The sequence below is a fragment of the Dryobates pubescens genome, chromosome 37, assembly GCF_014839835.1.
Source record: "Dryobates pubescens isolate bDryPub1 chromosome 37, bDryPub1.pri, whole genome shotgun sequence".
In the NCBI taxonomy this organism is placed as follows: Eukaryota; Metazoa; Chordata; class Aves; order Piciformes; family Picidae; genus Dryobates; species Dryobates pubescens.
Genome location: NC_071648.1, coordinates 6,857,081 through 6,884,180, shown reverse-complemented (window position 1 = coordinate 6,884,180; position 27,100 = coordinate 6,857,081). Strand labels below are relative to the sequence as shown.

The 27,100-nt window shown below is 49.2% G+C and overlaps 2 protein-coding genes across 2 annotated transcripts in view; one reads left to right on the top strand and one right to left on the bottom strand.

The window, feature by feature from the left end:
• Positions 1-949: 949 nt before the first annotated feature.
• Positions 950-2,575, bottom strand: RAG2 (recombination activating 2). The gene has a single exon (XM_009905562.2). It carries the CDS (start codon positions 2,552-2,554, stop codon positions 950-952), a length of 1,605 nt encoding a protein of 534 aa, XP_009903864.2. The 5' UTR covers positions 2,555-2,575.
• Positions 2,576-2,865: 290 nt separating this feature from the next.
• Positions 2,866-27,100, top strand: part of IFTAP (intraflagellar transport associated protein) — a 64,806-nt gene continuing 40,571 nt past the window's right edge. The window contains exon 1 of the mRNA XM_054177025.1: positions 2,866-2,959. The gene's annotated coding sequence lies outside the window, so the exon portion shown is untranslated. The remainder of the gene's footprint in view (positions 2,960-27,100) is intronic.

Below are 27,100 nucleotides of genomic sequence, written 5' to 3'. Positions count from 1 at the left end.
TTCATGAGGGTGTCTAGAGACAGAACAAGGGGGAATGGTTTGAAGCTGAGGGAGCGCAGAGACTGGAGCTGAGGAAGATCTTCAGTACGAGGCTGGTGAGTCTCTGGAACAGGCTGCCCAGGGAAGTTATGGATACAAGGCCAGGCACTGAGCAGCTGAGTCTAGTTGAGGAGTGTCCCTGCCCATGGCAGGGAGGTTGGAGTAGATGGTCTTTGAGGTCCCTTCCATCCAGTCCTCCTACTCCTATACAGTATCTGGCTGTGTGTTTGCATCTATCTGGGTGCTACAAAATTACACAGGAGACTGTGGTGGGATACACCCATCCTGGAAAATAAAATCGGGGGGGAGGGCTCGTGAGAGTTGGGTTTTTTGCCCTCCCTGGGGGGTGTTTTCTCCCCTGGGAAACTGACTTGGTCTGTTCCACTTCCCCCTCTCCTTGTCCAGCAGGGGCATAAGAGGGAGGAGAATTGCAGCCACTGCTCTTTCCTGCTGCTTCCACACTTGCAAAGGACTGGTTCTGTATCTCTTTTTTTTTTTCCTTCTTTTCTTTTCCTTCTCCCACCCATCCTTGTTCCTTACCTTGTGAACCCTGCCTGGCATTGTTACATAAATATATATATATATATATATATATATATATATTGTTTAAAGAAAAATTCTTTGCCTCTCTACTTCCAAGCCGAACCCAAATTATTTCCTGGTGGATTTGCTCTCCTCCCTTCCTTCTCTCTCTCGGTTGGAGAAGAGGATTCTCAGCCTTGCTCCCATCTGAGCTTTTAAGCCCCGGTTAAGGCTCAAACCACCACAGAGACAAACTTATAAGCTTTCAAAGATAATTGAAATCAATTAAGCAAATAGAGCTCTTTGAGATCCAATAACTCTCTCTACTTCTACTAGTAGCAGAGGTCTTCCTTCCAGGCGAGGAAGTGACCCTCCCAGCAGGGTAAAGCTAATCAAACAGCCTCCGGAGGAAGGACTTTTTCACTGGTGTTGTTAGCTTCATGGCTGCCTTTTTGCGCAGTGGTTTCATGGGTTGCTTTTTCAGCTGTGCCAGCTTTTGGGGAGTTTGTAGGCCTTTATTAAGGTCCACATGCTCATTGCAGAAGTACTTGACATTAGCTTCTGAGAGATGTAGGAGCATGCTTTCTGAGAGATCCATACACTGCGCATGGACCCAGTGGCCAGCCCCATTGGAACACAGGATCATTGCAGGCTTGTTGAGTTCTGTTGAATAGAAAGGAACCCAGGTGTTAATGTCAACTTTGCAACTGGCAGAGCAAGTGATCCAGTAGCCTGTTTCTGATTCATCTTCTTCATCATCTTCATTGTAAGTGTCATTTTCATCAATGTCAAAGCTACTGGCCTCAGCACTAAAGCAAAACTCTTCTGAATCTTCAAATGGAGTGGAGTCTCCAAGGTCTTCAGTCAACGTCTGGCTGCAAATTTGTGCTGTCACTTCTTCCTCCTTGTCTTCTGCTCCTTTGCATCTCAAAATATAGAAGTAGTTTGCATCTGAGACTAACTGTTTGCTGGCCCCCGGAATGCCCAGCAATACAGACCCTTTGCCCATATCACAGCCAAACCAGATCCTGCAGTGTTTAATATCTGGTGTCCAGTCTGGGCTTGCCCTTTCAATAATCTCTATCCTACCATCTTCCAGAACTATGGTGTTACACGCCAGCCGTTTCTGATTGTCAGACTGGTAGCCCCCTACAAGGACAAACTCAGTATCACTGGTCTGAGTCACTATAGCACTTGACACAGATATTCCCCCTGGCAGGATGGAGCAGGTCACAGATGGGCTACCTAGGGGGAGATCAATTTTCAGCCTGTACAGTCTGGGGGCCCTGGTGTTATTTTGAAGTGAATGGCCTCCCAAAATGTAGACCATGTCATTTCTGGCAAGGGAAACGTGGAAGGCAAGCCCATCCTGAAGCTCTGGAAGCATGTATGATGTACAGCATCCAAACTCAAAATCAATGAGAAACACAGAAGGCACACAGTCAACTACGCTGTTCCAGTTTTCAGTGGTTCTTTGTGCCAGAGGAGTGTACGTTCTCCCTCCAAACAGGACGCTCACACTTTTCCCTCGGCTATAAACAATGTTAATTGTATGCCCATACCTAGCTTGAGGGACATCTCCACCCAGGTCTTTCTCAATGCACTGGAAAGTGGTTTTCTTGCTGGTTTTGCTTACCAGACTCATAAGATAAATCTTATCAGAAAGGTCATTGTTAGGTGTTTTCCCACCATGGATGATATATTGGTCCTCGTCAGACTCCGCACTGCCTTGGAAGGTACAAAGAGCAGGGTAGCGCAGAGGTGGGAGGTAACACGAGTCTTTAGAGAATGTGGCAGGTTTCATTTTGAGCTCGTTCTGCTTAAAATCAAGGAGAAAAACACCAGTGGGACAGGATCTCTTTGGCCATCCCTTCTGCCCAAAAAGGAAAACATGCCCATCGAAATTCAGGAGAGAGAAGCCCGGCTGAAGCAAGGATGAATTGCTGATGGTTGATACCACCTGCAGCAACATTTTGTCTGCTGACTGGGCCATACTGGGGTCAGTAGCTGAGGGAAAAAGAACAAACACAAAAGGAACAGATGAAATGCGCTTTAGACCCCGTGAGAGTTAACAGCACTGGAACAAATCGCATTGAAGCGCTATTTCAGTTCACGTTTTGAGACATAAAGAGAGAACCTCTGCTGCAAGGCAGAAGGCGCCTGAGGCAGGAGCTGTGCTGCAGCTCCACAGCATTTTCCGCACGCCAACATTCGACTGCGGGACCCGCGGTCACCACCGCGCAGCTCCGCGCTGGGACAGCCTCCCCGCGGCGGCCCCGGGGCCTGCTGGGGCCGGTAGTCCCGGCCGCCTCCCCGGCCTGGCGCGGAGCAGCGCGGCGGTGCTGGCTGCGGTCGGCTCGTCGCCGCGCCTGAGGCGGAGGGCGCGGAGCATCTCGGGGTGAGTGTGGCCGCGGGCCGGGGCTGGCTCTCCTGGCTGCGGAGATTCCGTTCCGTGGCGCCGGGGCACGGAGGGAGCAGCACGGGAGACAGCCGCGGCGGGCAGGGGGCGGCCGGGCTGTCTCTGCCCGCCTCACGGCCCGGCGCCGCCGCAGCAGGCAGCGCCGGGCTGCACAGAAGGGACGCGGCTTCCACGGCCTCGGTTCCTGGCGGGCTGCCGGCAACCGGCCGTACTTAGGGCCGTCTGCATGAGGGGCTCACCCGCTTCCCTCTGCGCCGCCCCGCTTGTGGGGCGGGCCGGGAGCTTCCCCTGTCCAGGCCGCGTAGCTCGGTCGTGCAAGCGCGGGGATAGACACCCGCGGAGGTGCTGAATCCCCGTCCCTGGAGGTGTTTCGAAGAGGCAGAGATGTGCTGAGGGACGTGGGTTAGCAGCAGCCTTGGCAGAGTCAGAGACTGGCTGGGCTGAGTGATCTTTAAGGGCTTTTCCAGCTTCCACAATTCTGTGATTCGGTGGTCAACACGGATTAAAAAACATGCAGCAGCTCAAGGGAGAGGATTCTGCTCCTCTGCTTTGGGTTTGTGAGACCCCACCTGGAGTACTGCGTGCAGCTCTGGAGCCCACACAGGAAGGACGTGGAACTGTTGGAGCGGGTCCAGAGGAGTCCACACTGATGATCAGGGGGCTGAAGCCTGTCCTACAAGCACAGGCTGAGGGAGTTGGGGCGATTCAGCCTGGTGAAGGCTCCAGGGAGAGCCTAGAGCAGCCTTCCAGTACCTGAAGGCTACAGGAGAGCTGGGGAGGGACTTCTCCGAGGACATGTGGTGACAGGACAAGGGGCAGTGGTTTTAAACTAAAGCAGGATAGATTTAGATTGGACGTTAGGAAGAAAGACTTCTAGTGAGGATGGTGAGAAGCTGGAACATGTCGCCCAAAGAGGTTGTGGATGCCTCATTCTTGGAAGTGTTTAAGACAAGACCTGGGCTGGTGGAAGGTGTCCCTGGCCATGGCAGGGGGTTGGAACTGTATGATCTTTAGGGTTTTTTCCAACTCAACCGATGCTATGTTTCCATAATTCTATGATTCAGTGAGCTGAGGTAAGCCTGCACACAGCCAAATGCTAACCCCAGTCCAGCGTTCTGCAGGTTTCCCAGGCAAACAGCCAGGTTTGTTGCATGCATTTAGGAGCAGTTGACAGCTCTGTCCCTAACCATGTTAGAAGGGGCACAGGTCAAAGCTGATGGTGCCAGGAAGAATCTCACACACTGGTGCTGAACAGCCTGCACGGGGGCTTGTGTGTGTGTGGCTTGGGGGCCCGCTGACAGGTATCTTCAAAGTCTGACCACATTCTTTGATACTTGCTGTTTGCTCATGCTTTCAGGAGCAGTTTTCAAGGGGTGTCTTTTACTTTTTTTCCCCAACTTGTTCATTCAAAAAAAAAAAATTGAAAAGAGTTTGTGGTGAACCAGGATAAGAACACTCCAAGAGCTTTGGAGAGCACGGACGCCAGTGATGGAAACATCTGCCTGGTTCATTGGCACCGTTCTCTGGTGACACGAAAATTGTGCATTTTGGAATCACAGTCATTTTAATAACTGTCAAAGCTCTCTGACCCAGCCTTTGCCAAATCCCCAGAATTTAAAGGTGTGAACTAGCTTTTAAATGCACTACTTGGAGAAAACCAAGGAAATCAAGCAACCTTTACATTTAAAATATTATTACTTCTTTCAAAATCTTTTAGGTTTCATATTTTCCTTGCTCCCGCTTTTAATTTTGCTGTAACACAAAACCCCAAGATGCAGAGTTTCTTTTTTAAGGAAGCTGAGCGAGAGTAGGTTTAGACTGGATCTTAGGAAGAAGATCTTCAGTACAAAGATGGTGAGACTCTGGTTTGCAGTTATTTTTAACTTGGCACGGACACAGTTCTTTGCATTAGAATTAAACTTAGTTTATGTCACTGTTGATTTTTTGTTTTCCTGTGACTGATCTGCAAAGTGAAAAGGCATACCCCTGAAAAGCAAGTGCTGTTCCCAAATTCTTCACATCCAGACTCTCACAGAGCTGTGAAGTCACAGATTCACAAATTCTCAGGGCTTGGAAGGGACCTCCAGAGATCATCCAGTCCAACCCCCCTGCTAGAGCAGGGTCACCCAGGGCAGGTCACACAGGAACACATCCAGGTGGGTTTCAAAAGTCTCCAGAGAAGGAGACTCCACAGCCCCTCTGGGCAGCCTGCTCCAGGGCTCCAGCACCCTCACCATACAGAAGTGTCTCCTCATGCTGAGGTGGAGACTCCTGTGTTCCAGCTGCTACCTGTTGTTCCTGGTCCTGGCACTGGGCACCACTGAAAAGAGCCTGGCACCTTCATCCTGAGACCCAGCCCTCAGGTATTGATAGATGTTGACCAGACCCCCTCTCAGCCTTCTCCTCTCCAGACTAGACAGCCCCAGGGCTCTCAGTCTTTCTTTGCAGTAGAGGTGTTCAAGTCCCCTAATCATCCTTGTAGCCTCTGTTGGCCTCTCTCCAGCAGCTCCCTGTCCGTCTTGACCTGGGGAGCCCAGAACTGGACACAGGATTGCAGGTGTGGTCTCAGCAGGGCAGAGCAGAGGGGCAGGAGAACCTCCCTAGCCCTGCTGGCCACACTTTCCTTGCTGCAGCCCAGGATGCCATTGTCTCTCCTGGCCACAAGGACACCTTGCTGTCCCATGCAGAACTTGCTTTCCACCAGGCCTCCAAGGTCTTTCTCCACAGAGCTGCTTTCCAGCAGGATGACCCCTGGTCTGTTTCTTGAAGTCGTCCATAAACAGGCTTAAGGAAGGAAATCTTCATGGAGTGTATCTCAAAACATTCCCCAAGTGCATTGACCAAGTCTGCTCTGGGCAAAACAAGAAGTTAGACCTACCTGGCTGACAGAGGCTTTTTGTGTCCTTCAGTATCTTTCTGTGTATTTGGGCCTCAAATGTGAGCGCTTGGAGGAATCTTCTCTGACAGAGCACAGGGCCCCTGTGGCACGGAGAGACAGCCTGCTGGAGAGGAATCTATCTGCTGAGTTTGCAGATGTGCTCCTGAGAACTCGGTCGCTGTGGCTAACTGCCTGTGACTGTGGTTGTTTGATCGTGGTTTTTTTGCTTTCCTCTCTTGTCTTCAGTTGGCACAACAAGAAACCCACCAGCCTCCAGCAGCTTTAACTCCTAGCAGTAGAACCAGAGCAGTGTGACAGGAGGTACCTGCTAGTTCAATTGCCGATGTCTGCAGCTCCTTCATAGTTTAATTTTTTCACACTCCTAAACCTTTCAACCTCCTCATGCTTTTTGAACTTCTCAGTGCCGTTGTAATACACACATGGAGTTTAAAGTCAATTTTCAGTCCAAGGAAAGAATCATTTCAACAGCTGCTAAAAGGAAGCAACTTCTGCTGAGGAGTGCAACTCTGCTTTCCCCAGGAATGCTCTGCGGCGAGTGGGGAGTGACCTTGAGAGGGCAAAGGCAATGACAGATGTGGCAGCTCAGTGAGTGAGGGCTGTTTGGAAGTACAATTCCAAGGCCTTTGATGTCCATTAGCAATGTCTTTTTTTTTTTTTTAATACTTCAGTGTCCTTCTGATCAGATCTTAAAAGACTAATCCAACTTTGCACCCTTTTGTGGTGCTTCTCATCAGTTTCACAGCACTTTTCTTCAACAAAAAAAATAATTAGCCTCTGAGAAGTCCTCTGGGAATGTGTCCTTTCAACAGCTACAGTGCCAGGGCACAGAGGAGAAGCCACTTGCATAACACAGCACAGCAAATCAACCGGAAAACCTGGAAAACACTTCTTTCCTCAGACCTCCCTGCTTTTGTTTTCCTGGCCCTACTTCACCCACTCCTGAGTTAGAACATCTGCTGCACGGTGTTTTAGAAACATCACTAGAGCAGAAATGGAAAGAGATCAAATGATAAGTGTAGCAAATCAAACATTCCCCCAGTGAAAACTCTCTGGAGACCATAGAATGATAGAATGGCTCAGGGTGGAAGGGAATCAGAGCTCATCTGCTCCAACCTCCCCACCATGGGCAGGGACACCTCTCAACTAGAATCAGTGGCTCAAGGCCTCATGCCATCTCACCTTGAACACCCCCAGGCAGGAGGCAGCCACAGCCTCCCTGGGCAGCCTGTTCCAGAGTCTCACCACTCTCACACTGAAGAATTTCTTCCTCAGCTCCAGTCTAACCTTGCACTCCCTCAGCTTCCAACCATTCCTCCTTAGCCTGTCTCTAGACACCCTCACAAAAAGTCCCTCTGCAGCCTTCCTGGAGGATCTCTTCAGGTATTGGCAGGAGCTCTGAGGTCCCCCTGGAGTCTTCTCTTCATGCTGAATAACCCCAGCTCCTTCAGCCTGTCCTCATAGCAGAGGTGCTCCAGGTCTTGGATCATCTTTGTGACCTCCTCTGGACTCACTCCAGCAGCTCTGTGTCCTTCTTCTGCTGGGGACACCAGAATAGAGGTGAGGTCTCAGCGGAGCTGAGTCAAGGGGCAGAATCCCCTCTCCTGCCCCGCTGCCCACACTCCTTTGGCTGCAGCCCAGCACACAGCTGCCTGCTGGACTGCAGGAGGGCACTGCTGGCGCTCAGGGAGCTGCTCAGCAATCAGTACCCCCAAGGCTCTTTCTCCTGGGCTGCTCCCAACTCACTCTGCACCCAATCTGGATTTGTACCTGGGGTTGGCTTAACCAAATCCAAGCCTGTGTCATTTAATATTTTACCTTCATTTTCTTCTCCTCCTGCCACTTGGCATGACTTATCTTTAGAATTTCCTTTCCCAGTTACTGTGGCTGGGAAGATGGAAAAACTAAAGTTACTTGGCAACAGCCTGTCAGTTTTGGATGAAGACATGGTGTGTCCAGGCCGGTGTTCTGGAGCTGACAGTGACAACAGGACAACAGTGACAGTGTTGGAGGAGCTGCAGTGAGTAGCTTCACATTAGTGTAACTACAAGGCAGGAAAACCATGCTCAGACTTATCCACATCATAGCAAGAATGTTTAAGATTTGCATCCTGAATTTATCTGGCAGAGAGCCCACATGAAGAAGAATAAATAGCCTTTTCCTTCACAATTTCTGCTTTCAGGCCATTGACAGAGCTAGCAGTATTTTCAGTACATTCCTCATGGTTATGGAAATACTTTGTTTTGTTTGCTTATCTTCTACACTTAATTAGTTAAGAAGTATTTCACATCTTCTCCATCCCAAATTGCATTGAGCTGTGTGGTGGTTTGAAAGGAAAGGCTCTGCTTTCCCTCCCCCACTGAGAAAGAGACCACGGCTAAAACCCAGTCAGAGAAATGAGAGTATATTTTACAAGGAAACAGATTCTATGTAACACAACAAATACAGGGATTTTACAATATATACAGGAATATACAGCAAATGAACTCAACCAGAAACCAGACCCCCCACAGAGGGGGCTTCCCCCTGTGCTGCCTTCACCCCCTACCTCCCTTCTCCCCCAAAAGAGGTAGAAAAGAGATAAGGACGGTTAACAGGGCAGGAAGGAAAGAGAGGCCTGGTACAGGCCTGGTTGGCCAGAAGCCCAGAAGCAGTCCAGCCGAAAGGAACAGCGAAGGAAGAGAAACTGAGAGAAAGTCCCAGCTCCCCTGGGTCTAACAATCTCACCTCCCACCTTACTTGGCCAATGAAATTCGTTTAGAATACCAAAATATTTTATAAACGTTTAGCCAGTGTGCCCCTTCCTTAAAGGCACAGCCTCAAACGGCCATAAGCTGTTTCCAGCAGGCTTTCTGCTGGTAAAACACAGTCATCTCTGAGCTGGAGCAGGGCTGGCTCTCTGTGAGTTGCAGCTGTGCATTCCAGCTCAGCAGAGCAAGGGAAAGCCTCCTTCCTCCTGTGGGATGGGTTAGGCAGCTGAAATGTAAATATCCTTGGGATTTAGCCAGTACCCACAGGCTGGAACCTGGGAAAAGTGGCACAGGGAGTCCAGCATTCCAGTCTTCCACTTCCTGTCTCACCTGAAAATGTCAGTGACCAGCTCTGAGCATGCTAGGGGAGGGCCTCACCTGAAACAGCTGGCTGAATGCAGCAGTGCTTTGGAGGTCATATCCAGGGTGGTGGCATTTCAGGGGACAGTGACTGCTGTGTTTTGGAGGAGTGCTTAGTGCACGGGAAATGTTTACAGAATCACAGATTGCATCAGGATGGATGAAACTCTCAAAGGTTATCTTGTCCAAGCCCCCTGCAGTTAGCAGGGACACCTACAAGTAGATCAGGATGCCCAGGGCCCTTCCAAGTCCGATCTTGAATGTCTTCAGGGACAATGCCTCAACAGCATCGCTAGGGAACCTGTTCCAGTATTTCACCACTCTCAAGGTGCAGAACTTCCTCCTAATGTCCAGCCTAAATCTGCCCTGCTCTGGTTTAAAACCATTGCCCAAGTCATATCCCTACAGGCCCTTCTAAACAGTCCCTCCCTAGCCTTCCTGCAGGTCCCCTTCAGATACTGGAATGCAGCTCTAAGGTCTTTCTTAGCCTCTGAGGCCTTCTCTTTTCCAGGCTGAAGACCCCCAGCTCCCTCAGCCTGTCCTTGTAGCAGAGGTGCTCCAGCCCCCCTGATCATTTTTGTGGCCTCCTCTGGACCCTCTCCATCAGGTCCATGTCCTTCCTGTGTTGGAATTCCAGAGCTCCAGAGCTGGACACAGCACTACAGGTGAGGTCTCCCCAGAGCAGAGCAGAGGGGCAGAATTCCCTCTCTCCATCCCTGGCCATGCTGCTTTGGATGCAGCTCAGGCTGCCATTGCCTTCTGTGCTGCAAGTGCCCATTGCTGGCTCCTCTCCAGCATCTCACCCACCAGCACCCCTAAGTCTTTTTCTGCAGGGCTGCTCTCAATCTCATCATCCCCCAGCCTGGATTGCCCCAGCCTAGGTGCAGGACCTTACACTTTGGCTTGTTGAACCTCATGAGGTTCTCCTTGGCCCACCTCTCCAGCCTGTCCAGGTGCCTCTGGATGGCTCCTTTCCTGTTCTTCAGACTTCTCAACCACACCACTCAGCTTGGTATCATCTGCAGACTTGCTGTGGGTGCCTCAATCCTGCTGTTGATAGCATTGATGGAGACACTAAACAGCACTGGTCCCAGTACAGATCCTTGGGGGATACCACTTATCACTCCTGCCACAGGCCTACAGGTAGTCTTCAAAAGGAGAAGTGCCCTGAAAGGCCCCTGGAAATTCAGGAAGAAAACCTTCTGATGGTGTCTGGAACTGCCACAGGGACACTGAAGTCACACAGGATCAATGTGTGTGCTGGCAGTTAAAGCCCTTGGAGGCACATGTTTCTGGCCATCACAGAGGTCATCTCTGAGGCTCAGTGATGCACATAGGCAAGCAGATGCAGCTCCAGCCGTGCAGATTGCTGATGCGTGAAGCGTGTACCCTTAAGGGCTCCTAGTAAAAAGGCAGTGGCAAGCATCCAGTTGATTTAAACAGGATGAGCAGTTCCAAATCACCTTGAGTTGAGAGATGCTGTGAGGAACCTCAACTGAAAGGTTTTTTTCCTTTGTAATTGACACTTTCTCTTTTCATTCCCCCCCTGCTGTGGTTTGTTTACCCACACCTGCTTGTGCCAGAGCTTGCTGCTCCAGGAGCTCTGCCTACCTGCAGGTGGTGAGTAAGAAAGTAGGGCAGGACAGTAGAGCAGAGAGGGCTTTCTTTTGCAACTGCAGCTTTGCAGATGTCTTGACAAAGAAGGAAACAGTTGACTGCCTTGTGGAAAATGGGCAACCTGTTTATGCTGCTTCAATGTTTCATGTCCCAGTGTTCCCAGGATCACTTCTTTCGCTTGATCAACTTTGAAAATGCCGTCATAGAATGGCTCAGGTTGGAAGGGACTTCAAAGATCATCTACTCCAACCTCACTGTTGTAGACAGGGACATGTCCCACCAGCCCAGGTTGCTCAAAGCCTCATCCAGCCTGACCTTGAGCACCCCCAGGGAGGACGCATCCACAACCTCCCTGGGCGACCTGTCCAGAGTCTCACCACCCTTGTACTGAAGAGCTACTTCCTCCGTTGCAGCTCTCTGCTGAACTGTTAAATAGAAGCAGTTTATTACAAAAGAAAGGCAAGCAGCGCTGTGCTGTGCATGGCAGAGCCACTGGAGGCACGCCGTGGCAATATGAGCTGACCTTACACGGTAGCAGAATTACCTCAGACTTACTGGAATAGCTCCACAAATCGCTTTGCACTTTGCAAGCATACCCCACCCCTCAGTCTGGCCCTCTGTTCTGCTGTTGTTTGTGGTGGTCATGTCTGGGGTGGCGATCCTGCTGCTGGCGATCCTGCTGCGTGGCTGGGCACCCCCGGTCGGACGCCGGTGCTTCCGTTCCCTCGCAGTCCAGCTGTGTCCCGCCATGTGCACGGGTCACACCTAGCCAGTCAGCTTAAAGGTGAACCCTGCAGGCCCCGGCACCTGCCTTCCCCATGCCAAAGCCACAGTCCCTTCCCACTACGTCGGGCTGGAGCTGTAGCTGCCCTTTCGTGTGGAAGTGGCCTCTTCTGGGCGCCCTCAACTTGCCTTACTTTGCACAGTTTGATTTTAGCTTCTTTGTCCCCATTTCTTACTATTTCAAATTCCCATTCTTCTATAGTTTTCATGTGGTGCCTATCAGTAGAGGAAGAAGGCAAGGGATTATTAATGACAAAGGAAATGTGATTACTCCTCCCAGGAAGATCCCTTTTGGTCCTCAAAGTTCCACCAGTTCTCTATATCACCTCTTAATTGTTAATTGCTGTCAATCATTTACATACATGTTACAATAAAGTTTACCTTTTGTTATTCAATTAATCCAAAAGGCCTTTATATACATCCATTCCTAATAGAGCTATTAGCCAAAGATGGGGGAGGGGGAAACATTTACACAACTTGGCTAACAATTCTGTAACAAGCAGAAAGCAACAGAACTACATGACTGTAGCAGCTACACATTTAGCTGACTTCACAAGTCGGACATGTCGACTCCATGGGCTGAAGTCACAGTGATGACCTGCATACGACTCACCACCTTTTGCATTAATTGGATTAGGCAAAAACATTATCATATAATCAATAAGGTTGGAAAAGACCTCAGAGATCATCATGTCCAACCTGCCACCCAACACCTCATGACTAACTAAACCATGGCTCCAAGTGCCACATCCAATCCTTTCTTGAACACCTCCAGGGACAGGGACTCCACCACCTCCCTGGGCAGCACATTCCAATGGTCAATTACTCTTTCTGGGAAGAACTATCTCCTCACCTCCAGCCTAAACTTGCCCTGGTGCAGCTTGAGACTGTGTCCTCCTGTTCTGGTGCTGGTTGCCTGGGAGAAGATTTGGTGATGACGGAGATTGGAATCAATACAGCTGATCAGTATTATCTAGTATCGTTCCTTTATTGCTTCAGTGTTGTTGGAATATAATGCAAACATAGTACGGAGCAGACAGGAGAGCTGACAGGCTAGTAAGAAGTGCATAGTAAGAAAACCTTTACAACTTAAACTCGGAGGGCATTGCTGGCATGGCTTCATTGGCCCCTCACGAGTGACCACACACTATTACTATTGATTATTGGTTAAACTAGTAATAACAGGCGAGGTTGTTGATGCAGATGTACGTCCTGTTATTCCCAGATAACTCTCTGTGTTTATAGATACCAGCGTCCTGCTTTGGTTACACGGTGCAGGCACAGCGCTGTTCTGCTCTACTGCTAGCCGCTTCTGCACCCATGCTGGACACGGCCTGCCACCATGTCAGGCTCTAGGCCTACACTGCCAGATTGCTCACACTGCTTATTGCAACCATTACCACAAGAAGAGACCAACCCCCTCCTGGCTACAACCTCCCTTCAGGGAGTTGTGGAGGGCAATGAGGTCACCCCTGAGCCTCCTCTTCTCCAGGCTAAGCAACCCCAGCTCCCTCAGCCTCTCCTCACAGGGCTGTGCTCCAGACCCCTTCCCAGCTTTGTTGCCCTTCTCTGGACACATTCAAGTGTCTCAATGTCCTTCTTAAACTGAGGGGCCCAGAAATGGACACAGGACTCAACATGTGGCCTGCCCAGTGCTGAGCACAGGGCAGAATGACCTCCCTGCTCCTGCTGGCCATATAGCACATAAATAACACCTTCTTTGCCACAAATTTTAATAGCAGGACAGAATGTCTTCCAGACAGCTGGCCTGCAGAGCTGGCAGAAGAAGTCAGGGAGCAGCATAGTCTTCCTCTGTGATCCAGGAGGAAGTAGTTAGAGATCTCCTCAGCTGCTTGGATCCCACAAGTCCATGGGACCAGATGGGCTCCATCCTAGGGTGCTGAGAGAGCTGGCAGATGAGCTGCCAAGCCACTCTCCATCATTTTTCATCAGTCCTGGCTCATTGGAGAGGTCCCAGAAGACTGGAAGCTGCCAACGTGGTACCCATCCAAAAGAAGGGCTGGTTGGATGAGCCAGGGAATTCCAGACCTATCAGCCTGACCTCAGTGCCAGGCAAGATTATGGAACAGTCATCTTGAGTGCAATCACACAGCACTTACAGGATGGCCAAGGGATCAGGCCCAGTCATCATGGACTTAGGAAGGGCAGGTCCTGCCTAACCAACCTGATCTCCTTCTATGCCCAGGTGACTGCCTGGTGGATGTGGGGCAGGCTGTGGATGGAGTCTGCCTGGACTTCAGCCTTCAGCAAGGCCTTTGACACTGTCCCCCACAGCAAACTGCTGGCCAAGCTGTCAGCCCCTGGCTTGGACAGCAGCTCTCTGAGCTGGGTTAGGAACTGGCTGGAGGCTGAGCCCAGAGAGTGGTGGTGAATGGTGCCACAGCCAGCTGGCAGCCAGGCACCAGTGGTGTGCCCCAGGGATCAGTGCTGGGCCCCATCCTCTTTAACATCTTCATTGATGATCTGGATGAAGGCATTGAGTCCATCCTCAGTAAATTTGCTGACGACACCAAGCTGGGGGCAGGAGTTGATCTGCTGGAGAGTAGAGAGGCTCTGCAGAGGGACCTGGACAGGCTGGACAGGTCCAGGGCATGAGATTGAACACATCCAAGTGCTGGGTGCTGCACTTTAGCCACAACAACCCCAGGCAGTGCTACAGTCTAGGGTCAGAGTGGCTGAGAGCAGCCAGGCAGAGAGAGATCTGGGGGTACTGGTCGATGGTAGGCTGAACATGAGCCTGCAGTGTGCCCAGGCAGCCAGGAGGGCCAATGGCATCCTGGCCTGCATCAGGAACAGTGTGGCCAGCAGGAGCAGGGAGGTCATTCTGCCCCTGTACACTGCACTGGTTAGGCCACACCTCGAGTCCTGTGTCCAGTTCTGGGCCCCTCAGTTTAGGAAGGAGGTTGACTTGCTGGGACGAGTCCAGATAAGGGTGACAAGGTTGGTACAGGGTTTAGAACACAAGCCCTTTGAAGAGAGGCTGAAGGAGCTGGGGTTAATTAGCCTGGAGAAGAGAGGGCTCCGCAGAAACCTTATTACTCTCTACGACTACCTGAAGGGAGGTTGTAGACAGGCGGCTGTTGGTCTCTTCTCCCAGGCAGCCAGCACCAGAGCAAGAGGACACAGTCTCAAGCTGCACCAGGGGAGGTTTAGACTGGATGTTAGGAAGAAGTTCTACACAGAGAGAGTGATTGCGCACTGGAATGTGCTGCCCAGGGAGGTGTTGGAGTCACCATCACTAGAGGTTCTCAGGAGGAGACTTGATAGGGTGCTTGGTGCCATGGGTTAGTTGATTAGGTGGTGTTGGTTGATAGGTTGGACACGATCTTGAAGGTCTCTTCCAACCTGGTTTATTCTATTCTATTCTATTCTATTCTATTCTATTCTATGCTATGCTATGCTATGCTATGCTATGCTGTGCTATGCTGTGCTGTGCTCTGCTCTGCTATGCTATGCTATGCTGTGCTGTGCTATGCTGTGCTATGCTGTGCTGTGCTATGCTGTGCTGTGCTATGCTATGCTGTGCTATGCTATGCTGTGCTATGCTGTGCTATGCTGTGCTATGCTATGCTGTGCTGTGCTATGCTATGCTATGCTGTGCTATGCTATGCTGTGCTATGCTATGCTATGCTATGCTATGCTGTGCTATGCTGTGCTGTGCTCTGCTCTGCTATGCTATGCTATGCTATGCTGTGCTGTGCTGTGCTATGCTGTGCTATGCTGTGCTATGCTATGCTATGCTATGCTATGCTGTGCTATGCTGTGCTGTGCTCTGCTCTGCTATGCTATGCTATGCTATGCTGTGCTATGCTGTGCTATGCTATGCTGTGCTATGCTATGCTATGCTATGCTGTGCTATGCTATGCTATGCTGTGCTATGCTATGCTGTGCTATGCTATGCTATGCTGTGCTATGCTGTGCTATGCTGTGCTGTGCTGTGCTGTGCTATGCTGTGCTGTGCTATGCTGTGCTATGCTGTGCTGTGCTATGCTGTGCTGTGCTGTGCTATGCTGTGCTGTGCTATGCTGTGCTATGCTGTGCTGTGCTATGCTGTGCTGTGCTATGCTATGCTGTGCTATGCTATGCTGTGCTATGCTGTGCTATGCTGTGCTATGCTATGCTGTGCTGTGCTGTGCTATGCTGTGCTGTGCTATGCTGTGCTGTGCTATGCTGTGCTGTGCTGTGCTGTGCTGTGCTATGCTGTGCTATGCTGTGCTGTGCTATGCTATGCTATGCTATGCTGTGCTGTGCTATGCTGTGCTATGCTGTGCTGTGCTATGCTGTGCTGTGCTGTGCTGTGCTATGCTGTGCTATGCTGTGCTGTGCTGTGCTGTGCTGTGCTATGCTGTGCTATGCTGTGCTGTGCTATGCTATGCTGTGCTATGCTGTGCTATGCTGTGCTATGCTGTGCTGTGCTATGCTATGCTGTGCTGTGCTGTGCTATGCTGTGCTATGCTATGCTGTGCTATGCTATGCTGTGCTATGCTGTGCTGTGCTGTGCTGTGCTATGCTATGCTGTGCTATGCTATGCTGTGCTATGCTGTGCTGTGCTGTGCTGTGCTATGCTATGCTGTGCTATGCTATGCTGTGCTATGCTGTGCTGTGCTGTGCTGTGCTATGCTGTGCTGTGCTATGCTAGGCTGTGCTATGCTGTGCTATGCTATGCTGTGCTATGCTAGGCTGTGCTATGCTGTGCTATGCTATGCTGTGCTATGCTATGCTGTGCTATGCTATGCTGTGCTATGCTGTGCTATGCTATGCTGTGCTATGCTGTGCTATGCTATGCTGTGCTATGCTATGCTGTGCTGTGCTATGCTATGCTGTGCTGTGCTATGCTATGCTGTGCTATGCTATGCTATGCTGTGCTATGCTATGCTATGCTGTGCTGTGCTATGCTATGCTGTGCTATGCTATGCTGTGCTATGCTGTGCTATGCTATGCTGTGCTATGCTGTGCTATGCTATGCTGTGCTATGCTATGCTGTGCTATGCTATGCTATGCTGTGCTGTGCTATGCTATGCTGTGCTGTGCTATGCTATGCTATGCTATGCTATGCTATGCTGTGCTGTGCTATGCTATGCTGTGCTATGCTATGCTGTGCTGTGCTATGCTGTGCTGTGCTATGCTATGCTGTGCTGTGCTATGCTGTGCTATGCTGTGCTGTGCTATGCTATGCTATGCTATGCTGTGCTATGCTATGCTGTGCTATGCTATGCTATGCTATGCTATGCTATGCTATGCTGTGCTATGCTATGCTGTGCTATGCTATGCTATGCTGTGCTATGCTATGCTGTGCTGTGCTATGCTGTGCTATGCTATGCTATGCTGTGCTATGCTGTGCTGTGCTATGCTGTGCTATGCTATGCTGTGCTATGCTATGCTGTGCTGTGCTATGCTGTGCTATGCTATGCTATGCTATGCTATGCTGTGCTGTGCTATGCTGTGCTATGCTATGCTATGCTATGCTATGCTGTGCTATGCTGTGCTGTGCTATGCTATGCTATGCTATGCTATGCTATGCTATGCTGTGCTATGCTATGCTGTGCTATGCTATGCTATGCTATGCTATGCTGTGCTATGCTATGCTGTGCTATGCTGTGCTATGCTGTGCTGTGCTATGCTGTGCTATGCTATGCTGTGCTGTGCTATGCTATGCTGTGCTATGCTATGCTGTGCTATGCTGTGCTGTGCTATGCTATGCTATGCTATGCTATGCTATGCTATGCTATGCTATGCTGTGCTATGCTGTGCTGTGCTATGCTATGCTATGCTATGCTATGCTATGCTATGCTGTGCTATGCTATGCTGTGCTATGCTATGCTATGCTATGCTATGCTATGCTGTGCTGTGCTATGCTGTGCTATGCTATGCTGTGCTGTGCTATGCTATGCTGTGCTATGCTATGCTGTGCTATGCTATGCTATGCTGTGCTGTGCTATGCTGTGCTATGCTATGCTGTGCTGTGCTATGCTATGCTATGCTATGCTATGCTATGCTATGCTATGCTGTGCTGTGCTATGCTATGCTGTGCTATGCTATGCTATGCTGTGCTGTGCTATGCTATGCTATGCTATGCTGTGCTGTCCTATGCTGTGCTATGCTATGCTGTGCTATGCTATGCTGTGCTGTGCTATGCTGTGCTATGCTATGCTGTGCTGTGCTATGCTATGCTGTGCTGTGCTATGCTATGCTATGCTATGCTGTGCTATGCTATGCTGTGCTGTGCTATGCTGTGCTGTGCTATGCTATGCTATGCTATGCTGTGCTATGCTATGCTGTGCTATGCTGTGCTGTGCTATGCTATGCTATGCTATGCTGTGCTATGCTATGCTGTGCTATGCTGTGCTATGCTATGCTGTGCTGTGCTATGCTATGCTGTGCTATGCTGTGCTATGCTATGCTGTGCTGTGCTATGCTATGCTGTGCTATGCTATGCTGTGCTATGCTGTGCTATGCTATGCTGTGCTGTGCTATGCTGTGCTGTGCTGTGCTATGCTGTGCTGTGCTATGCTGTGCTGTGCTATGCTGTGCTATGCTATGCTATGCTATGCTGTGCTATGCTATGCTGTGCTATGCTATGCTGTGCTATGCTGTGCTGTGCTGTGCTGTGCTATGCTATGCTGTGCTATGCTATGCTGTGCTATGCTGTGCTATGCTATGCTGTGCTGTGCTATGCTGTGCTGTGCTGTGCTATGCTATGCTGTGCTATGCTGTGCTGTGCTATGCTATGCTGTGCTATGCTATGCTGTGCTATGCTATGCTATGCTATGCTATGCTATGCTATGCTGTGCTATGCTATGCTGTGCTATGCTGTGCTGTGCTGTGCTGTGCTATGCTATGCTGTGCTATGCTATGCTATGCTATGCTGTGCTATGCTATGCTGTGCTATGCTATGCTGTGCTATGCTGTGCTGTGCTGTGCTGTGCTATGCTATGCTGTGCTATGCTATGCTGTGCTATGCTGTGCTATGCTATGCTGTGCTGTGCTGTGCTATGCTGTGCTGTGCTGTGCTATGCTATGCTATGCTATGCTGTTCTATGCTATGCTGTGCTATGCTATGCTGTGCTATGCTGTGCTGTGCTGTGCTGTGCTATGCTGTGCTATGCTATGCTGTGCTATGCTGTGCTATGCTATGCTATGCTGTGCTATGCTGTGCTATGCTATGCTGTGCTGTGCTGTGCTATGCTGTGCTGTGCTGTGCTATGCTGTGCTATGCTATGCTGTGCTGTGCTATGCTATGCTGTGCTGTGCTATGCTGTGCTATGCTATGCTATGCTATGCTGTGCTGTGCTATGCTGTGCTATGCTATGCTGTGCTATGCTGTGCTATGCTATGCTATGCTATGCTGTGCTATGCTATGCTGTGCTATGCTATGCTGTGCTATGCTGTGCTATGCTATGCTGTGCTATGCTGTGCTATGCTATGCTATGCTATGCTGTGCTATGCTATGCTGTGCTATGCTATGCTATGCTATGCTATGCTATGCTGTGCTATGCTGTGCTATGCTATGCTGTGCTATGCTGTGCTGTGCTGTGCTATGCTATGCTGTGCTATGCTATGCTGTGCTATGCTGTGCTATGCTATGCTATGCTGTGCTATGCTATGCTATGCTATGCTGTGCTATGCTATGCTGTGCTGTGCTGTGCTGTGCTATGCTGTGCTATGCTATGCTATGCTATGCTATGCTATGCTGTGCTATGCTATGCTGTGCTATGCTGTGCTATGCTGTGCTATGCTGTGCTGTGCTATGCTATGCTGTGCTATGCTGTGCTATGCTATGCTGTGCTGTGCTATGCTATGCTGTGCTATGCTATGCTGTGCTGTGCTATGCTATGCTGTGCTATGCTATGCTATGCTGTGCTGTGCTATGCTGTGCTGTGCTATGCTATGCTGTGCTATGCTATGCTATGCTGTGCTGTGCTATGCTGTGCTGTGCTATGCTATGCTGTGCTGTGCTATGCTATGCTGTGCTGTGCTATGCTATGCTATGCTATGCTGTGCTATGCTGTGCTATGCTGTGCTGTGCTATGCTATGCTGTGCTATGCTGTGCTATGCTATGCTGTGCTGTGCTATTCTATGCTATGCTATGCTGTGCTATGCTATGCTATGCTATGCTGTGCTATGCTATGCTGTGCTGTGCTATGCTATGCTATGCTGTGCTATGCTGTGCTATGCTGTGCTGTGCTATTCTATGCTATGCTATGCTGTGCTATGCTATGCTATGCTATGCTGTGCTATGCTATGCTGTGCTGTGCTATGCTATGCTGTGCTATGCTGTGCTATGCTATGCTGTGCTGTGCTGTGCTATGCTATGCTATGCTATGCTGTGCTATGCTATGCTGTGCTGTGCTATGCTATGCTGTGCTATGCTGTGCTATTCTATGCTATGCTATGCTGTGCTATGCTATGCTATGCTATGCTGTGCTATGCTATGCTGTGCTATGCTATGCTGTGCTGTGCTGTGCTATGCTGTGCTATGCTATGCTGTGCTATGCTGTGCTATGCTATGCTGTGCTATGCTATGCTATGCTGTGCTATGCTATGCTGTGCTGTGCTATGCTGTGCTATGCTATGCTATGCTATGCTGTGCTATGCTATGCTATGCTATGCTATGCTATGCTGTGCTATGCTATGCTGTGCTATGCTATGCTATGCTATGCTGTGCTATGCTATGCTGTGCTGTGCTGTGCTATGCTGTGCTATGCTATGCTGTGCTATGCTGTGCTATGCTATGCTGTGCTGTGCTATGCTATGCTATGCTATGCTGTGCTATGCTGTGCTATGCTGTGCTATGCTGTGCTATGCTATGCTGTGCTGTGCTATGCTGTGCTATGCTGTGCTATGCTATGCTATGCTGTGCTGTGCTATGCTATGCTGTGCTATGCTGTGCTATGCTATGCTGTGCTATGCTATGCTATGCTATGCTATGCTGTGCTGTGCTATGCTATGCTGTGCTATGCTGTGCTATGCTATGCTGTGCTATGCTGTGCTATGCTATGCTGTGCTATGCTATGCTATGCTATGCTATGCTGTGCTGTGCTATGCTATGCTGTGCTATGCTGTGCTATGCTATGCTGTGCTATGCTGTGCTATGCTATGCTGTGCTATGCTATGCTATGCTGTGCTATGCTGTGCTATGCTATGCTGTGCTGTGCTATGCTATGCTATGCTATGCTATGCTATGCTATGCTGTGCTATGCTATGCTGTGCTATGCTATGCTATGCTGTGCTGTGCTATGCTATGCTGTGCTGTGCTATGCTATGCTATGCTGTGCTATGCTGTGCTATGCTATGCTGTGCTGTGCTATGCTATGCTATGCTGTGCTATGCTATGCTATGCTATGCTGTGCTATGCTATGCTATGCTGTGCTGTGCTATGCTGTGCTGTGCTATGCTATGCTGTGCTATGCTGTGCTGTGCTATGCTATGCTATGCTGTGCTGTGCTGTGCTGTGCTATGCTGTGCTGTGCTATGCTATGCTGTGCTATGCTGTGCTGTGCTATGCTGTGCTGTGCTATGCTATGCTGTGCTATGCTGTGCTGTGCTATGCTGTGCTGTGCTATGCTATGCTGTGCTATGCTGTGCTATGCTGTGCTGTGCTGTGCTATGCTATGCTATGCTATGCTATGCTGTGCTATGCTGTGCTATGCTGTGCTATGCTATTCGCTTTATCCGTGGTGCGCAACATCCCAGCCAGTCCATGTCTGGACAGGAGTATGGGCTAGTTTTTTGATACCTGTGGTCAATTGTGTATCCAATTCACCCTCATCTCAGATTTCCAGACAGCAATTAGAAATATTTAGTTTCCCACATACTCCTTCCTCTTCAGCCAATACATAATCCAGAACCATGCAGTGTTGCAGGACTGCAGTGTGTATCTCTTGAGGTTGTTGATTCAAGAGCTCCATAGCAGTGGCTGTTTTGTTGGAAATGACCTCCAGAAGTGCTTGCAAGTGAATTATGTGGTTCAGGTTGTAAATTGGTTCCTGTGCCCCTGTTACCAACTCATTAGGATTCCATGTGGCCAGCCAATAATGCTTTATTACTCTTTCAAGGGCCATTCATTGTTTCCCCATTTTTGCATTCCACCTATTTCAACCTCAACAGACCACTTGTGTTATGTAACACCTTCATTACCCAAATTATCATAGATTCTAACTCCTAACTGGGGACCCCTGGCTTCTGGGAGAAGGAAGAATAGAGGCCGAATGATTCCAACATAACAAATTCCTGACCAGTGTGCTGGTAGCATTGTATAGGCAGTGTATCCACAAATCCAGTAATGCCCCTTCTTAGCCTTGGCTCCTTCAGCAAAGGGTCCAACTGCACTCTTTGGGTACTGCAAGTAAGTTGTGTGATGGTCTCCTAAAGGGCTAGAAAAGGTGTTATTGTTGCTCCCCAGCTGACTCTGCATTTACGTGGTACAGTACCAAGCACCCATGTCGGTGCTCATAACCTCTGCCATTGGGCCACCAAGCATCAAAGGATTCATTTTTGTTTGACCAAAATCCCCCCAAATTCCTACTGCATGCAGCTTTATTAAGGCACTCCCACACACCAAGAGCAAGCCTTTCATTAGTCACCTTGCCAGTGACACTGGCTTCTCCTCCTCGGGCGCGGTTTGAACAGAATTCCCCTGCAGCAGGGAACTGAACAGCCCTTGTTCCGCTGCTCTCCTGAGTGTGTTGTTGGTCTCACTGTAACTGCTCATGATTTGCCCTGGCGCGAGGGTTGTAGAGGTCCAAGGCCAGCTGGATAGCCCTAGAGGCTCTCCACAAACCCAGCAATTGCTCAAATTAAAAGCTTCACTTAACAGATTTTGCTAACAAAACAAACTCATTATCCTCAAAGGAATTATGTGGATAAAGGGGAACTGGCTTCTCTTTCCCAATGTAAGTTGTTCCCCACAAAAGCCTGACAGAAAGGCAGGCATCTTCTAGAGGCTTGCCTTATGGCTTGTCTCTTCCTCCTAAAAACGAAAGAAAACAAAATTTGCCTCCCAGTGAGTGCCTTTGATCTCTAAGACCACTATTCCCCCATGTTAGTTCCCCATACATAGAACAATTAGTTGTATCCAAGGCCTTTGCTATATTCTGAGCTAGATTAGTAAACAAATTCTTGGCAATTGCAGGTATTTCAGATTTTAGTCCATTTTCAACTCCCTGGTGAAAGGAGTAGAATAACAACTAATGTTCCTTGCCTGAGGACGTTTCCTCCCTTACTTTAAGGTGTTCCATTGTTCCTGGGTCTGTTCCTGCCCCGTAAAGTGTAGCCCAAATATCCAGTTGTCCCCAAATGTTGTCATTCCCACACCTGACTCCACTCATCAGGCCAGTGTGGTTTTTATAACCACATAGTGAGTATGATATACCAAAGTCTAGGTGACAGCATTTGTTCCCTGAGTGGCTTGTATGCATGGTGTACATTGGTCTCCTACTCCATGGGAGTCTCTGTGGTAAGCAAGACCTGAAAGGGACCTTCCCACTGAGGTGTGAGTGCTTGTTCTTTCCACATTTTTATTGTAACCCACTCTCCTGGTTTAAATTTGTGGATTTGGAAATCTGAAGCAACTGACTGAGATAACATCCCTTGAGTCCATAAATGCTGTAAAGTGCTCCCAGTTGCCATCACATAATTTCTAATGTTTTTGTCCCCTGATTCATAATTAGCTGTGTTATAAACAGGCTGTTTCCCTCCTGCCTTGTAAATCAGGTAACCCAAACATCATTTCATAGGGTGATACACCAACATCAGATCTTGGCTATGTCCTGAGCCAAAGCAGGGCCAAAGGTAGGCACTTAACCTGTGTCCTAAATATTTAACCTCAGGTTCCACAAATTGCAGCCTACCCCTAGATGCTCCCAATCCCACATTTCCCAAGTAATCCCTCCAAGCTCAATTTTCCCTTCTCCTGAGATCAATAAATCATCTACACATTGTGTGACCAAAACACCTCTTTCCTGTGGAAACCTCAACAGCAACCTTTCCAAGGTTTGACCAAACAAATCTGGAGATTCTGTAAAACCTTGGGGCAACCGTTGCTTCCTCCCAGCGACTGGATCTTCCCACTCAAAGGCAAATACATTTCCACTATTCTCAACCAGTGGGCAGGCCCACAAGGCATCTCCAAGATCTGTCACACTATACCATCCATGACTTGGAGGTATGTGACTCAGCAATGTACAGGGACCAGAAACCACGAGAAGTGAGTCACTGCTCTCCCACCCACCTCCTGCAGGTCCTGCACCAAGCCACAAGCTCTGTCTGCTTTCTCACTGGCAACACGGGGGTGTTATGTGGGGACACACAGGGTTCCAAGGTGTCATCTCCAAGCAGGCAGTCCACAACCAGCTTCAATCCCTCCCCTCCTTCTCTAGGTATGGGACAATGCCCCACTCTGGATGTTCTGGTTATTCCAGAGTTACTTGCATAGGTTCAATGTCTAAACCCCCTCTATTTTCTTCACTTGGTCAAACCTCTGGGTCAGTTCTTGCCTCATCCTCAATGCCCAATTGCAACATTCTGACCCTCATCTGTCCCTCCTCCAGAACCACCCCTATGCCAAACTCAACCTGCAAGCTTCTCCCCAGTAAACTACATCCTATGCTTGGCACCAAGACATCTCCCACCCCAGTTCCAGCCTCACTCTCCAATTTAACATCCTCAACCACCAGGGCTCCAAACCCTTCCCCCAGGGCTACACTCTAGAGAAATATCTCATGTCCAACACACTGTAACATATTTCTATAGACTAGACTAGACTAGACTAGACTAGAATAATTAACTAGGTTGGAAAACACCATTGAGATCATCCAGTCCAACCTATCACCCAACACCATATAATCAACTCAACCATGGCACCAAGTGCCTCATCCAGTCTCTTCTTACACACCTCCAGGGATGGTGATTCCACCACCTCCCTGGGCAGCGCATTCCAATGGCCAATCTCTCTTTCTATGAAGAACTTCTTCATAACATCCAGCCTAAACCTCTCCTGGCACAGCTTGAGACTGTGTACTCTTGTTCTGGTGCTGCTTGCCTGGGAGAAGAGACCAAGCCCCACCTGGCTCCAACCTCCCTTCAGGGAGTTGTAGAGAGCAATAAGGTCTGCCCTGAGCCGCCTCTTCTTCAGGCTAAGCAACCCAGCACCCTCAGCCCCTCCTCACAGGGCTGTGCTCCAGCCCCCTCCCCAGCTTTGTGCCCTGCTGCTCTTTGCTCCCCAGTTTCTGGGCTACAAGATCGCACAGAGTCCTTAGTTCGTGGGTAAGCCGAGCGTTTCTGTACGGAGTTTCTGTTAGGCTTGTGCTGAGCTGTTCTGGGTCGTGGGCTGGCCGGTCACCGACCCCCTGCTGCCTCTTTCCGAGTTAGTTTTGTTTCTGGAGTTCTGAATTCTCTCATGTAAACTGTTGAAGGTGCCCATATATGTGCATTCTGGAGAGGGAGTTCTTCCAGCCGAACCCCCGGGCTGTAAATTGTTTGTGGCATAGTTTGCACATCAATAAATTATTAAACTTTTTATGAATATCTCTGCCCCTCGTTCCTGAGGGGAGATTTTTGTAACAGCTCCAACCCTTGGATCAGTTTTGTGGCCTCCTGTGGACTCTCTCCAGCAGCTCTGTGTCCTTCTCCTGCTGGGGACACCAAAACTGGAGGCACCATTGGAGGTGAAGTCTCAGCAGGGCAGAGTCAAGGGGTAGAATCTCCTCTCTTGCCCTGCTGGCAAGACTCCTCTGGATGCAGCCAGGACATGATTTGATTTGTCTTGGGTGAAAATTTGGTCCATTCTCATTGTGGTAGGTTGAGAGAGGGCTTAGCTCTCCCTCCTCCACAGAGTAAGAAAACACAGCTAACTCAGTCGAAGAGCAAAAGCTATATATTTACAAGCATATATGGAAAGCAGGTTATATATAACACAATATATACAGGTATTTACAATATATACACAGAAATACACAGCAAAGACAAATAACACAACAAAAATCCCTCCCTGAGGGAGGGATCCCCTCTTTGGAACCCCCTCTCTCCCCCCCTTACCTCCCTTTTTCCCCAAAAAGGGGTTAGAGAGAGAGAAAGGCAAGTTACTAAGGAAAAGAGTTGTTAGCAAGCTTCAAAAGCCCATGCAAGATTAGTGTTTGCTTATCTGAAGGCCAAGTCCAGCAGTTCGCAGAAGAAGCAGGCAGGGAGAACAGGCTGAAACACCAAACTCCCCCAACTCCCAAACCGAACTGAACTGAGGAGAAAATTTTCCAACCGCTTCACAATCTAAAGCTGAATTTTTGTTTATCAACCAATGAAATTCGTTTAGAATATCAGAATGTTTTGGTTCTAGTACCAAAAACATTAGCCAGTGTGTTCCAGCAGTGTTTGTTCTTAAAGGCACAGCCTCAAACGACCACAGTCCACCCCTTTCTAAACAATTTCATTGGCTGTTCGTACTGTCCATCCAATCCAGAACAATATTTACAGTTCGTAAGTTAAGTTCATCGTCCATTCCGGCTATACTCAGATGTAGATGATTCAGAAGTCCAAGAAAATCCAAAATCAAGAAAATGGAAAACAGTTTGTCTCTCCGCAGACGAAGCGAAGAAAAAGGGAAACAGGGACTCAGGGACTCTCAGTTGACTCAGGGCTCTCAGGGTTCTCAGGGTTCGTGCACCGTAGATTCCTCAGGGACTCTTTCCTTTGGACGCGCTGTAGCTGTACAACATTCTGAAATTAAACTCTCTCAGCTAAAGTTAAATCTCTTTGTGGAATACACTGAATTTCACCATTCTCTTGCATTACCCAATAAGTGTGACCCGGACCTTCTGCTGAAACCACCCCTCGGACAGGTTTAGCCTCTCCTGAGGGCGAAAATACCCAAACAGTTTTACCTAACAGATTCTTTTCCCTAACAACAGGAACTCTATCACCTTCTACTTTCTGTAGCAGATCAGAATGTGCAGGTCCAGCTCGGTTCACTGAACCTCTACTGTTCACCAGCCAGGTTGCTTGTGCTAAATGTTTCTCCCAGTTTTTCAAAGATCCACCTCCCATGGCTTTGAGAGTGGTCTTCAACAAACCGTTGTAGCGTTCGATCTTCCCTGCAGCTGGTGCATAGTAAGGAATATGGAAAATCCACTCAATACCGTGCTCTTTTGCCCAGCTCTTTACAAGGTTGTTCTTGAAGTGAGTTCCGTTGTCTGACTCAATCCTCTCTGGAGTTCCGTGTCTCCACAGGATCTGTCTCTCCAGACCGAGAATGGTGTTGCGTGCAGTTGCATGTGGGACTGCGTAAGTTTCCAGCCATCCAGTGTTTGCCTCTACCATAGTAAGCACGTATTGCTTACCAGAACGAGAACGTGGTAGAGTGATGTAGTCAATCTGCCAAGCTTCACCATACCTGTATTTGGACCATCTGTCACCATACCACAAGGGCTTAATTCTCTTTGCCTGCTTAATAGCAGCACAAATGTCACAGTCATGGATGACTTGTGTGATGGCATCCATGGAAATGTCTATGGATCTGTCACGAGCCCATTGGTATGTTGCATCTCTGCCTTGATGTCCTGACGAATCGTGAGCCCACCGAGCTAAGAATATCTCACCTCGGTGTTTCCAGTCGAGATCAAGATCAGAGTCCTTGTCTGCTTGAGAAACTCTTGCAGCTAGATCTGCCTGATGGTTGTGCTGCTGTTCCTCAGTAGCTTTGC

What these genes read in the sequence shown, in the direction of transcription:
- RAG2 (XM_009905562.2), bottom strand. Translation starts at nt 2,554, where the DNA reads ATGGCCCAGTCAGCAGACAAAATGTTGCTGCAGGTGGTATCAACCATC.